At 40.7% G+C, this 12790-nt stretch overlaps 1 protein-coding gene across 1 annotated transcript in view; it reads right to left on the minus strand.

Annotated features, from left to right (window-relative positions):
- The window catches only part of OSBP2 (oxysterol binding protein 2), a 219053-nt gene that overhangs the window by 174596 nt on the left and 31667 nt on the right, over positions 1-12790 (minus strand). Inside the window, exon 2 of the mRNA XM_075272643.1 lies at positions 6105-6313. Within this exon, the coding sequence (XP_075128744.1) occupies positions 6105-6313 (209 nt within the window). The remainder of the gene's footprint in view (positions 1-6104; positions 6314-12790) is intronic.

The raw sequence follows: 12790 nt of genomic DNA on the forward strand, positions 1-12790 counted from the left end.
CATAGAAAATTTGCTGTTATTGTTAAAGAGCTTGTTTTTTTTTCTACCATTACGTACTTAGTCCCTAAATAAATATAATTAATTATTACCTTATTTCATTATTCCATCTTTTGGTTGGATACTGTGATCTCTGCCCTGATCAAACGTACACGAGTCTATGTATGACCTGAAATAGAGTTCCTCTATATGACTGTTCCACATAGGGATTCCACAGATGGAGATAGAAACTTCTGTCACTAACTACTGATGAGAGGACAGACCATGTCACACATTTATAAAGAAGGGACTCACAGTATAGTCGCTATAAATACAGTATATACTTATAGTCTTCTTAGGAGAATATGACAAAGATAGAAGAATAACTGCAATGTTCCCCAGTAGGTAAAGATAGATAGTCTCTAGCTGTCTATGTGATGATGTGCTGTATTATTATAGGTTTTATAGCAGAGCAAAGAGAAATCTAAAAGCCAAGATGGTGTCCAGAGATAAGTGAACTGGTTTGAAACTAAATGGGCTTGTTAAAAATGTTCCAAAAATGTCAGTGTTGGACAAACTTCATTTTTGTGGTTCATCGCCCAGGAATCATTATTATACTCTGGTGTTCTGGTGGGCTTCCCCAGTGTATTCCAATCTGCCGACGTGCCGAAACTCAAAGTTATGGCAGATAAGATCTGGCGTTGTACCATCAGATACTAGAAGCCATGGAAATGCAGCTAAGCAACCATGTAACATATATGGTGGAAGATATAGACACAGAGTTTAGGAAAAATAAGCTCATGGAGATTTCCATTGTCATTTGCCCCCCAATCGGAATGTCTTCTGTGGCAGTACTGCCATCCACCATCCCTACCCTTTTATCCACATATGAAAAGTCATACCTCAACATATCCAAGCAGCTAGACGTCTAGAACCATGTTCAGATATAAAAAGTATAGATGTCACCTCTACTTTTTAATGGTCTGTCAAGTTATCAGTCATTCATTTAGTGGAGGAGCCCACATCCCATAAACCGAAGGCATCAACCTGATAGAATAACCCCTGGTAGAGCAGGGTAATAATCACAAAGTCTAACACTTACATGTAATGACTGACACATAGCTATGAACCACTTACCACTCTTACTGCTCAACTGCCCAACACAGCAATAAAACCAGACAGCCTATTTATCTCAATACCAGACCCCTGCTGTCTGTCCACCAAATAGTGCACAATGCTTTTATATAAATCCAGATAGTCATCAGACAGATGCGTACAGTCTCTATGATGTCATATCTCATTATTCAAACCCACAGGGCATCCGGACAGAATAGATTATTGAAAATAAATCTAAATCAATTGTTTGACTTCAAGATGACTAAATATTCTGAAATTGTATTTATCTCATAGTTAGAGCTCCAAGGGATACTGTGAAACTAAAGTGATTGTCTGAATGCTGTAATAGGAAAGACCATGTGGGCTACAAATTATATGACTAGAAGGCTGTATTAGTTATAACAGAAGTAAACCACAACTGAGGCCAAAATCCCAGGGTCAATAATGGAGAGGTACAACCTTTATATACAAAACTATTTTTCGATATCAGTATATTGGAAAACTGGCATACATTCTCCCATGAAAAATTATTTGTAACATGTGAAATAACACAGTATAACTTAAAGGGATTCTACCACTAAAGCAACATTTTTTCTAATTACCACGTCGGAATAGCCTTAAGAAAGGCTATTCATCTCTTGGTCTCCGCGGCGCCGTTCCTTAGAAATACTGTTTTTAACCGGTATGCAAATGAGTTCTCCGCAGCAATGAGGGCGGGCCCCAGCGCTCAAATGGCAATGGGGGCGTCCCCACTGCTGCCCGAGAGCTCACTCCAGCGCCGCCTCCATCTTCAGCTGCAATCCCGCCTCTTCTGTCTTCCGTCTCGGTCCATCTTCCGACGCCTGCGCAGTACGCTCCTGTATTGAACTACAAGAGCAAGAGTGGCCTCCCAAAAATGGCCACCGGCCGGTGGGGACGACCCCATCGCCATTTGAGCGCTGAGACCCGCCCTCATTGCTGCGGAGAACTCATTTGGATACCGGTTAAAACCAGTATTTCTAAGGAATGGCGCCACGGAGACCACGTCTAAAGGTAAGAGACGAATAGCCTTTCTTAAGGCTATTCCGACATGGTAATTAGAAAAAATGTTGCTTTAGTGGTAGAATCCCTTTAACCATACTTGTATATGCACTTTATGGCAGCATAGTAACTACTACTGCACTAGCACAGGTGTCCATTATTCAGAAACCGTTTTAACACAATAGATATGATTATTGTTAAATTGGTTGTTTTAGTAATAAAAGAACACTCACAAAATGCAGTCACCAGGTCCTGGTCCTGGAACCCCCCACAAAAAACTCTGGAGCTTGTATTGAGCAACTCTCTGTCCTGACTCATAGAGAGAAGACTCATGTAGGAGACCTCTCTATGATATGCATATACTCTAACAAGACCTCATCCTGGTATACTCAGTAAACAACTGATCTTATTAGAGGAAGCTACAACCAGCCAGGCATTCCCCATACAACAGTCAGGGAAATATGGGACTAGGACAATTACCAGAGAGCTCACGAGTACAGAATCAGGAAAGAACAAAGGGCCCAGACACAGATCTGTCCATGAAATCAGAAGAAGGGTGGATGAACACTAAAGACTAAAGGTTCTTAAAGGATGAAAAAACAAGGATGAGTGTCATTTCTTAGGGGCTCGCTGGAAAAGAGGTTTTGACTTGGTCTCCGTCTGCCCCAGCGTCGAATCCTAAGCCCATCTACATGGTTTATTTCTTTTTATTTTAAGAAACTGTTTTGCATGATATCACTGTATGTCATTTGTTACCCCTTTTGGTATGTATAAGCATTGTGACTGTTCTCAACATCTTAAACACCCTTTAATAAGCTCTATCTTATGTTCTTGAACAAATCTATGTGCTAAACTTGTTCAGATAACAGTTTGCGGAACATAGCAATATTTATGTAATAAAAACTGATTTTATGTGGAGATAGAAGAGAGAACTGAAAGTTTCCTGCAAGGCAGTGGCGTAACTAGGAATGGCGGGGTCCCGTGGCAAACTTTTGACATGGGCCCCTCCTGACCGACGCTGAAGACCCCAACCGACCCCCCTCCCCGGCATTCCTGCGTGCACTATTATGCCCAATAGTGGCCCCTGCACACAGTATTATGCCCCATAGTGTCCCCTGCACACAGTATTATGCCCCATAGTGGCCCCTGCACACAGTATTATGCCCCATAGTGGCCCCTGCACACAGTATTATGCCCCATAGTGGCCCCTGCACACACTATTATGCCCCATAGTGGCCCCTGCACACAGTATTATGCCCCATAGTGGCCCCTGCACACACTATTATGCCCCATAGTGGCCCCTACACACACTATTATGCCCCATAGTGGCCGCTGCACACAATATTATGCCCCATAGTTACCTCTGGCCACAGTATTATGCCCCACTATGGACACCCATGAACCATAACATAACATAATAATAACAACGATAATAATAATAACATAACCATAATAATCAAAGACCGAGGGAGGGATACCAACATAAAAAAAAACCACTGTTACTTACCTATCCCTGGCTCCACTGCACTCCTTGGTGGTGTTGGCCATCTTCAATGCCAGGATCGGTTAGTAAATAGGGCCCATTACTGTCTGGAGTAACTCCAGCCGGTAACAGTCTATTAAAAAAAAAAAAAAAAAGAAAGAAAACCGCAGCGGTAGTGGCTGTCGGCGGTCCCTTAATGTCCCGGGCCCTGTGACAGCTGCTACCCCGGTAGTTACGCCCCTGCTGCAAGGGTATGAGCTCTTGGAAAACAAACCTTAGTGGTGGCAGTTTTAGGTTGTGGCACAACTGGAGCAAATAGTAACTATTAAGATAGATCAGGTGTTTTTGTACTGAATGTCCAGCGATACCCATACCACATGTGATCTCCAATAAGGGTGTTCATGACAATATCCATATGCTTTAATAGGCTTTAAAACAACCTCTTTAGTGGCATCATAGTGACCATTAAAATGGCTGTCCAGGCTTAATTGATTTATGGCCTATCCTAAGGATAATACACAATATGGTGCCGAAGCAGAAAGCGCCATCCAATGTATTGCGGCTGGGGGCCTTCACTGCAGTTCAGCTCCAGAGGATAGGCCATAAATAAATTAAGCCTCTAAAACTCCTTCAATCATCATCTTCCTTAATTCTAAAATGAACAGCATACTCACAGGTTACATTGGATTCTTATGTAATTGTCCCTAGTATACATGTGTGTGTCTGCGATAAGTAGATTGGATTGTGAGCCCTACGTCTGGGGAGAATGATGTCAATGTCTGTGAAGCACTGTGATAAAAACACCAACGTTAATTAAAGTAATAAATCATATTCTGCTTATGGACAACTTTACAAAGAAGTTTATAGAGGCTCAATTTACCATATTTATAAGATATATTGGCAGGTGAACTCATTCTGGCATAGTACACATGACCCAAACACTAGCGTAGCATGCTCAGTATTGCCATTACATACAAAAGCCAGGATGTTCATGACTATTTTTATCTTTAGATACGTACAAATCAATAAATCCTTCCAAATTGGTAGAATAGCCTTGATATACTTATTTGTTATATGTAAGTTCATAAAGTCATAAGAAAAGTCTGTTCTCCCTTCTATTTTTAAATCAAAAATGAGAAAAAATACCAGCAGAGGGCACAAAGGTCTCCAGCCTTTCATGTGGACAGTTTTCCTTTCCGCTGGGACTCATTCCCATTTTTTGGCTTAAAAAGAAATAAAAAAAGTAAAAGAAATATAGCTACATATTGTAACATATAAACACTAGTCTCAGCTAAGCCAAGAAACATAAAAGTTAATATTTTATTTCATATTTGTAGAAAATGTTCAATACAAAATGAAACAAATTATCCTGATATTACAGCAAGTAGAGAGGAGAGTCAATGTAGTCACCATGTCCAGTAATACTTTTTATTATATACAGAAATTAAAGATTAATAATGAATATTCAACATGGACTTAGACGGAGTCTAGTTTGGTTTAGCCAAGCATGCAGGTGTTCTCAATGGGAAGAGGGAGGTAAGCTCTTACCACATGCCTCTGGCTGAGGCTTATCTCCTTTGTGAGCAAGGTTTGGCCATGTTAAATTCAGTATGCCCAATCATCTCTCCTGACATCAACTTTAAAGGGATTCTACCATTAAAGCAACATTTTTTCTAATTACCACGTCGGAATAGCCTTAAGAAAGGTTATTCATCTCCTACCTTTAGATGTGGTCTCCGTCGCGCCGTTCCTTAGAAATACTGGTATGCTAATGAGGTCTCGGCAGCAATGGGGGCGTCCTTCTTCTTCATCTGTCTCCTCCCCTTGTCTGTCGTCTTCTTTCTTCATCATGTCTGACGCCTGTGCAGTTGGCTCTGAGACCCTGTTAGAGCCGACTGCGCATGCTCAGTAAGGTTTGTACAGCCCTCCGACGCCTGGATGAGTTCACTCGCACGTCAGAGGGTTGTACGGACCTTACTGAGCATGCGCAGTCGGCTCTAACAGGGTCTCGCTGTCAGAGCCGACTGCACAGGCGTCAGACATGACGAAGAAAGAAGACGACAGACAAGGGGAGGAGGCAGATGAAGAAGAAGGACGCCCCCATTGCTGCCGAGACCTCATTAGCATACCGGTAAGTACCGGTATTTCTAAGGAACGGCGCGACAGACACCACATCTAAAGGTAGGAGACGAATAGCCTTTCTTAAGGCTATTCTGACGTGGTAATTAGAAAAAAAGTTGCTTTAATGGTAGAATCCCTTTAAGGAAGAGACGGCACATTGCCATATACGTAAAGCAGTTGGTGGATTTGGCCGACATTTGACTTTTATCTTTGTCCAATACTTATATGAAGTAGGTTATACTTGCCCTTTACTAATATTACCTGAAACATGTGATATGTGAGGCCAAAGGTGACAGCTCTACAGATATTCTTTCAATGTTATACATATATATATTCCAAATCATTCCTACAAAGGCAAACATCTGTGATTTTCTTTGGGGACCACTACCTGACTGGTTGTTCATCATCCGGACAGCCTTGGCTTTGGCCAGTTCCAAAGCAGTGACCCATCTCTGTCTCTCCACTTCACAGCTTGCCTTGAGATGGTATGTTCGGCCACCATTGGACAAAACAATGTTGCACGAATCTTCTGTATCAATATGAGCTGTCGACAGGTTTATGGTTCCTCGGCATGTGTGGGCCATCTCAGCCTGTGTCCTGTGGGATGACAGATTGGGAAATAATGTGAATAGAAAGAGCCATATTATAGGCCTGAATGACTTCTACAGGCTTATAGGGGTATTCTGACAAACATAAACATTTTTAAATTTGTAGATAATTAAAGGTTAAACATTTTTTGCAAATATAAGTAATTAAGCATTTTGCAGAGTTTCTCTATCCATCTCGTGGTCACAGTCTGTTGTCTTGATCGGTTGCCAATGGATACGACCATGAATGCAGGAACCTTCTAAGGTCAGAAAATCAGCCATGATTTCCTTATTGTGGCCAGGATATCTTCTGATACATGTAGTGTCCCTGTCTGATAACCCGGCTACAATAAGAAAATCATGGCTGGGTTTTTGACAAGTCCCAGACCATAGAAAGTCTCTGCATTTGTGGTCGAAACCATTGGCAACCGATCATGACAACAGACTGTCATCACTAAGATGCATAGAGAAAATCTTTAAAAATCTGCAGAACTTTTAATTACTTATATTTGCATAAATGTTTAACTTTTAATTATCTACAAATATAGATATGATTATGGTCATGGGAATACCCCTTTAACATTATATATTATAAAGTATAAAGATGTGGTTATCACTACAAACCATTATTAGGAATCTCACCAAAAAAAGAAGTTATTCCACAATTTTTGTGAACACATAACTTTAATTCATCATTTAAGGCGTTTTTAGCTAATTTAAAAAAATGCAAATAATAAAAGTCGCCATTTCACTTCACCGACAAGATAAATGTGAAATCAACCAAATCAAGGACTACAACAACTTTTACATTACAATACAAGATTGATATTATTATTACAGTCGATATATTTAAGGCCAAGACCATCATGAATGGCCTATCTTTCACAGCAAAGAACAAACACAACTTTAAATCCCCAAGTAAAAAAAAAAAAAAAAAAAAATAATAATAATAATAAAAATAATAATAATAATAATAATAATAATAATAATAATAATAAAATCTAATAATGATGTTCGTCTTACAACAATACAGTATTACCCCTAAAACATCACAGATGCATCATGTTGTAACGCTAGGGAATGTACATTTATGCTATAAGGAATGTACTCAGGTCTTTATGATGGTTTTGCCTGCACTAGACTAGACTACTGATGAGCTCAAGATAAGGTTTGCTTAGATTGGGACAGTCCCCATACCTCTTTTCTCACAGTCATCAAAGGGATGTTCCTAAAGTTATTAGTCGCTAGTTAGTTTTTTTTTCTCACTGTGATACACATATTAGAAATATGACAAAAATCCTTTGGATTGCTACAGATCCCATCTCCGTAACTCCCGCTATCCAGAAGAAGGAAGGACGCAAGCACCACAGTCTGTTCACGGCAATACCGGACACAAGGATGGAGTGTTGCTCAAGTCTTACCACTGCCCCATGCTATAATGGATTGAGCCCCATGGATGGCAGATACTGCCATAGAGGCCAGTGACTGGTAACTGCTACACCCTGTACATGGCTGCAGCAGTCACATGTTCATGTTGATATGTCATCTTTACAGCAAGTAGCACAGAGACCAGCAGGGACCAAGGTAGAGTCAGACGAGGAGCAGCAGGGGTTCAGTAAAGTGGTTATTATTACTTTGTAGTGACTTTAAAAAAAAAAATCACACAACATCTAAGCTGGCTAAATAACAACTTTAAGGGGATGATAATTTTTGTTTCTATTTAGCCAAGTGTTTGATAAAATCCAGCCTCTGCTACAAGCTGTATTGTTTAACTGATATAGAGGAAAATTGTAGGTTTGCATATTCCTGCTATTGGGGTTAATCATTAAACTACAACAGGGCTCAACATGAGAAAATCAAGAAAATCAATAGCTTCTACCAAGTACAAACCATGACTGCACTGAAGTAAAAGAACCGCACTTACACTCTTCATCAATTCAATGTACAGGGCACAATAGGGATCAGAATTCTCTCCTTAGCAGTGAAAGCTTACTATAGCAGATTGTGTGGCATAAAAACAATGAGAAGATGACATGGATTAGTGCCAAAGAGATGATAAAACAGAGCTGCAGCACATTATTTGATGGTGTTATATAGTCTAGACCAAGCCATGACAAGTCTTCTAGCAGCTGGAGACATGTACAGCCACTAACAACATCTAGTCTATCAATGCAGTGATCCCTCCATATTATTCAGTAATTTCATGTATGATTCAGTAGTTTAACATGTAATTCTGCCCGGAGTAATTGTACAGTAGCAAAGGCATAGCTGAAAAAAGCCTAAGGGCCCCTTCACACGGCGGATACGCTCACTGCTTTGGAGCGTGTAAACGTTCCGTAGCAGCGGCGTCTAAAAGCAGATCGCATTGTTTTCTATGGGAGCCGGCAGACGCGCGCTCGCCATAGAAATGAATGGGCTGCTTTTTCCATTCATTTCTATGGGGAGCGCATGTATGCCGGCTCCCATAGAAAACAATGGGAACTGCTTTAGACGCCGCTGCTACGGAACGTTTACACGCTCCAAAGCAGTGAGCGTATCCGCCGTGTGAAGGGGCCCTAAGGGCTCGTTCATGTGGGGGGGGGGGGGGGAATTTTGGCATTGAGAGTGACACGGGGAGCCGCGTCACTCTCGGGTCAAAACCCGCCTGCCACGACTGTCGCGGTTTTGGCTTTCCCCTCCAGAGTCGGCTCAAATGAATGGGCCGACTCCGGAGGTTGCTGCTGCCAGGTGGAAGGCGTGGCTCAGTGAGCCGTGAAATCTGGCTGAAGAAAGGGCAGCTCGCTAGAGGTCTCCATAGACCACCATTGTATGGAGGCGGATTTTGAGGCGAAATCCGCTGTCAAAATCCGCCTCCTTTCCCCTGTGTGAACTAGCCCTAAGTGTGCATAACATAGGAGATTCAGAAATGCAAATACATGTGGGCATGATGCAGCCTAAAAGATCCCCAAGACCAGAAAAGAGCAATCTATGAGCACAGCCACTTGCGGTTTATGAATATTATCCTATCTGTAATAGCACAAGAAGCCAGAAGTAGATAGAATTATGTCAGTATATTTTTTCTTTTTCTCTCCACTGATTTTGGGTGGAAACCTGGTGGACTCCATTATAGTCTATGGAATCTGCGGTTTTCCGTGGGTAACTGCTTTTTAAGCGGATAGGGTTTCCATTTTTGAGGTCTCTGAGCAGACCCAAAGAACTGTACCATTGATATGGCTTGAAAAAGCGCTGTTTGCGCGAAACGGCTGTTGCCTTTTCTCTATATGCCCTGATGTAAACGTCAATCTCTTCCTATGCTTTTAAGGACGGTGAATAAAGAAATTCTTTTATGAAAAGTGCCTGGGTGAGTGCCCCCATTTTTTCTCTTTTGTGAACTATCATTGTAGGAATACTTGACAAGCAACAAATGAGGATCCAGCAAAACTTTCTTCCGAATAAAAAATTCCTTCTCTTTATTTAGATCAGCATGTTAAAATGTATATACTCGAGTATAAGCTGAATTTTTCAGCCCAGTTTTTGTGCTGGAAAAGCCCCCCTCGGCTTATACTAGAGTCAGCAAAAAAAATAAAATATTTTTTTTAGGTGGGGGTGGGGGTCTATGACCAGCCACAATATGAATGTATAGAATCTCCCAAAAAAATAGAGCAAAAAAAAAAAAAAGTTCTTAATCCCTCCTTTCCCTAGAATACATACAAAAGTAGAAAATGACTGTGAAACACATACACATTAGGTATCCCTGTGTTTGAAAGTGCCCGATCTACTGAATATGCAGTGCACCTGTTCCGTCGGGAAGGGGTTAATAGGAGCACTGCAGATACCTATATTCAGCCAGATTGAATTCCAAGTGGGGAAAAAAAAACCAGTCCTCAAGCTCAGGGAAGGGGCAGACAAACAACCAAAACACCCCCTCCCCTTTCCCAGCATCTACTGCACCCAAAAACTCCAACCATTTTAATTTTTGAAATTTTTCCAGTAGCTTCTGCATTTCCCCCCCTCGGCTTATACTCGAGTCAATAAGTTTTCCCAGTTTTTTGTGGTAAAATTAGGGGCCTCGGCTTATATTCGGGTCGGCTTATACTCGCATATAGACAGTACTCCAAGGGAAAAAGTTGAACGTGAGACATAGTAGTCAAAGACTGACGCATTTCAAACTTAACGTTCTTAGTCATAGCTTTGACGTTTACATTTTTTTGTTCCTTATTCCTTCCTCTTATTATTGTATAGCCATGAAATAATATAATGCTTTATGCCCTGTGGGGTTTGATTATAATTTGTTATTTATCATTATTTCCAGATCGCTTCTGATGAAGGTCGAAATGTTAATCTATTGATCTGGTGTCCCTCACTTTTGCCGATTTTCCTTATGTCCATGGCACAATAATTGCAAATACCCTTTTTTTTTTTTCAATAAACTATTGTACCCCTTACAAATAAGTGTGTGCAGCAGCATTTCTTCGTATTTGCTGTGGGGTCAAAGGACCCTTTTACTGCTAGCACCACACTAGACTAATATTGAGTGTGCGGTACCATTGTTTTCACATACAGGCAGAGTAGTGGGACAAAGAAGGAGTTGCATAGTTTCTCACCACCCAGAAAGACAAGTCAGGCGACTGAAAGCAAGCGGAAAAAAAAGTATACTCAACATGGAAAGTATACAAAACTGGCAGTAAGGATTTCACCAAAACAGCTGACCATCTAATGTGCATAGTCACCTATTGACGCCTTCTTGACTAGTTCAGGAGATAGCGGTTGACAAATGAGCATTTCTCCATCTAGTGCAGGACTATCAAACGCAAATACACAGTGGTCCAAAATTAAAATCTTAGACAAAGTTGCAGTCCAACCTTGATATTTATTGAGTAAATGTCTACAATCGAGGAAAATTTTACTTCTCATCCAATATAAAGATGAACCATTTCATATGGAAACAAACTTAAGTTTAGCTTAAACATAGAATCTGGAACAAAGTTTAATACAGTTTGCTACACCCTTATATACTCGGAGGCTCACTGGTCCAAGCCAGATACCTGGCATCTCTTCTTCGATACTACAAAGAGAATTTGAACAGCTTGGGTATGGGGCAAGGGCATTGTGTAAGGGAAATAATATGGACACTGTGTGTAATACTTTGACTTCAGCAGGTTATTTCACTGGAGTTCAGTCTTCCATTTGGGGGTTAATTGGTGCACTTTCAACGTCAATTGCAAATGGATTACTAAGCAGTTCAAACCTACATTTTTGGGCATCAATGTTGGCAAATCGCCAGCTAAACTCATCCTGAGTACATCAAATTTTTCATTTGGGATCAGGGTGGTAGAAAACTGTGTACAGACAAACAGGTCTGTCCTTTACATTTGTGATTCTGATTCCGATTTTTCTAGAACTCTTCTGTTTTCCACTTTTCGTTTGGTCATATTTGGGAGTGTTGGCCTGATGCAATAGGTAGCACGCGGTTGCCAATCAATGTCCATAGAGAAGGGAGCACTTGTGGGATCTGATTAATGCGCCAAGGCACCAGGGCGTTCTGGGAGTATTGTGCATGTTCATGCGGACTAGCTCTCAACTGAAGTCTGACCAAAAGGCAACGTCACGTTTGTTATTTTCAGCTGGTAGATGGATATAAATATGTGCATGCAGCAAAACTGGTCAACCATTCGCTTTTTTTCCAACTACATTTTCTGACATGACATAAAGGATCAATTATATTTTTAAGGGCATAGGGTGACTGTGTGAAAGATTAGGGGCACGTGTGAGTGGCTTACTCTAACTGTTAGTCAGCAGAATGCCAGGCTTTATCACAGACACAAAACATGTTTTGAGTGCACTGGATTCTATGACATGGCCAGCAATGACTTGTGGTGAGCCATCATTATTCTCCTATATTCCTCCTGATAAAGCCATTGTTGCATTGCATCATCAATTACATAAGTATAGTAGATCAAACAAATGTAAAAGAATCCATTGTGATGTTAATATACTGTTAATATACTGTCTATAGTATAGAAAGTGCAGTATTCAGTGCAAAATGCCATAAAAATTTTTCAACCAAACTGCAGCAAAACAGCACAAAGCAAAAAAAAACAACAAAACATTGCTTATGCCGTGTTTTATATATTGTTTTATATATCACTATGGAATATCAGCTAACATCTTTTGGGCGCACAAATGCTACGAAAAATTCCACAAAAAAAATGTTTGAGAATCTACCCTATAGCCCTATTCACACAACAGTGTAAAACTGCCATTTATCATTGAGAGTGACTCACATGTGCTGTGCGCATGGACTGTTTTATAGCTCCATCAAAAAGGTTATATGGTCTACACGTTTTAAGTCAATGGTTCTTTTTTAACGGCTATCAAAACAGATTTGTATCCGTGTGATATTAAAAACAGATTAATGAGCAGGGTCATGAATGCACAAGGAACAGATATAAAACAGATGCACAACGGCTGTCAATAACATAGAGTGGTTCAGAGGAAGAGCAGGGCC

This window comes from Leptodactylus fuscus, chromosome 1 (assembly GCF_031893055.1).
Source record: "Leptodactylus fuscus isolate aLepFus1 chromosome 1, aLepFus1.hap2, whole genome shotgun sequence".
NCBI classification, from domain to species: domain Eukaryota; kingdom Metazoa; phylum Chordata; class Amphibia; order Anura; family Leptodactylidae; genus Leptodactylus; species Leptodactylus fuscus.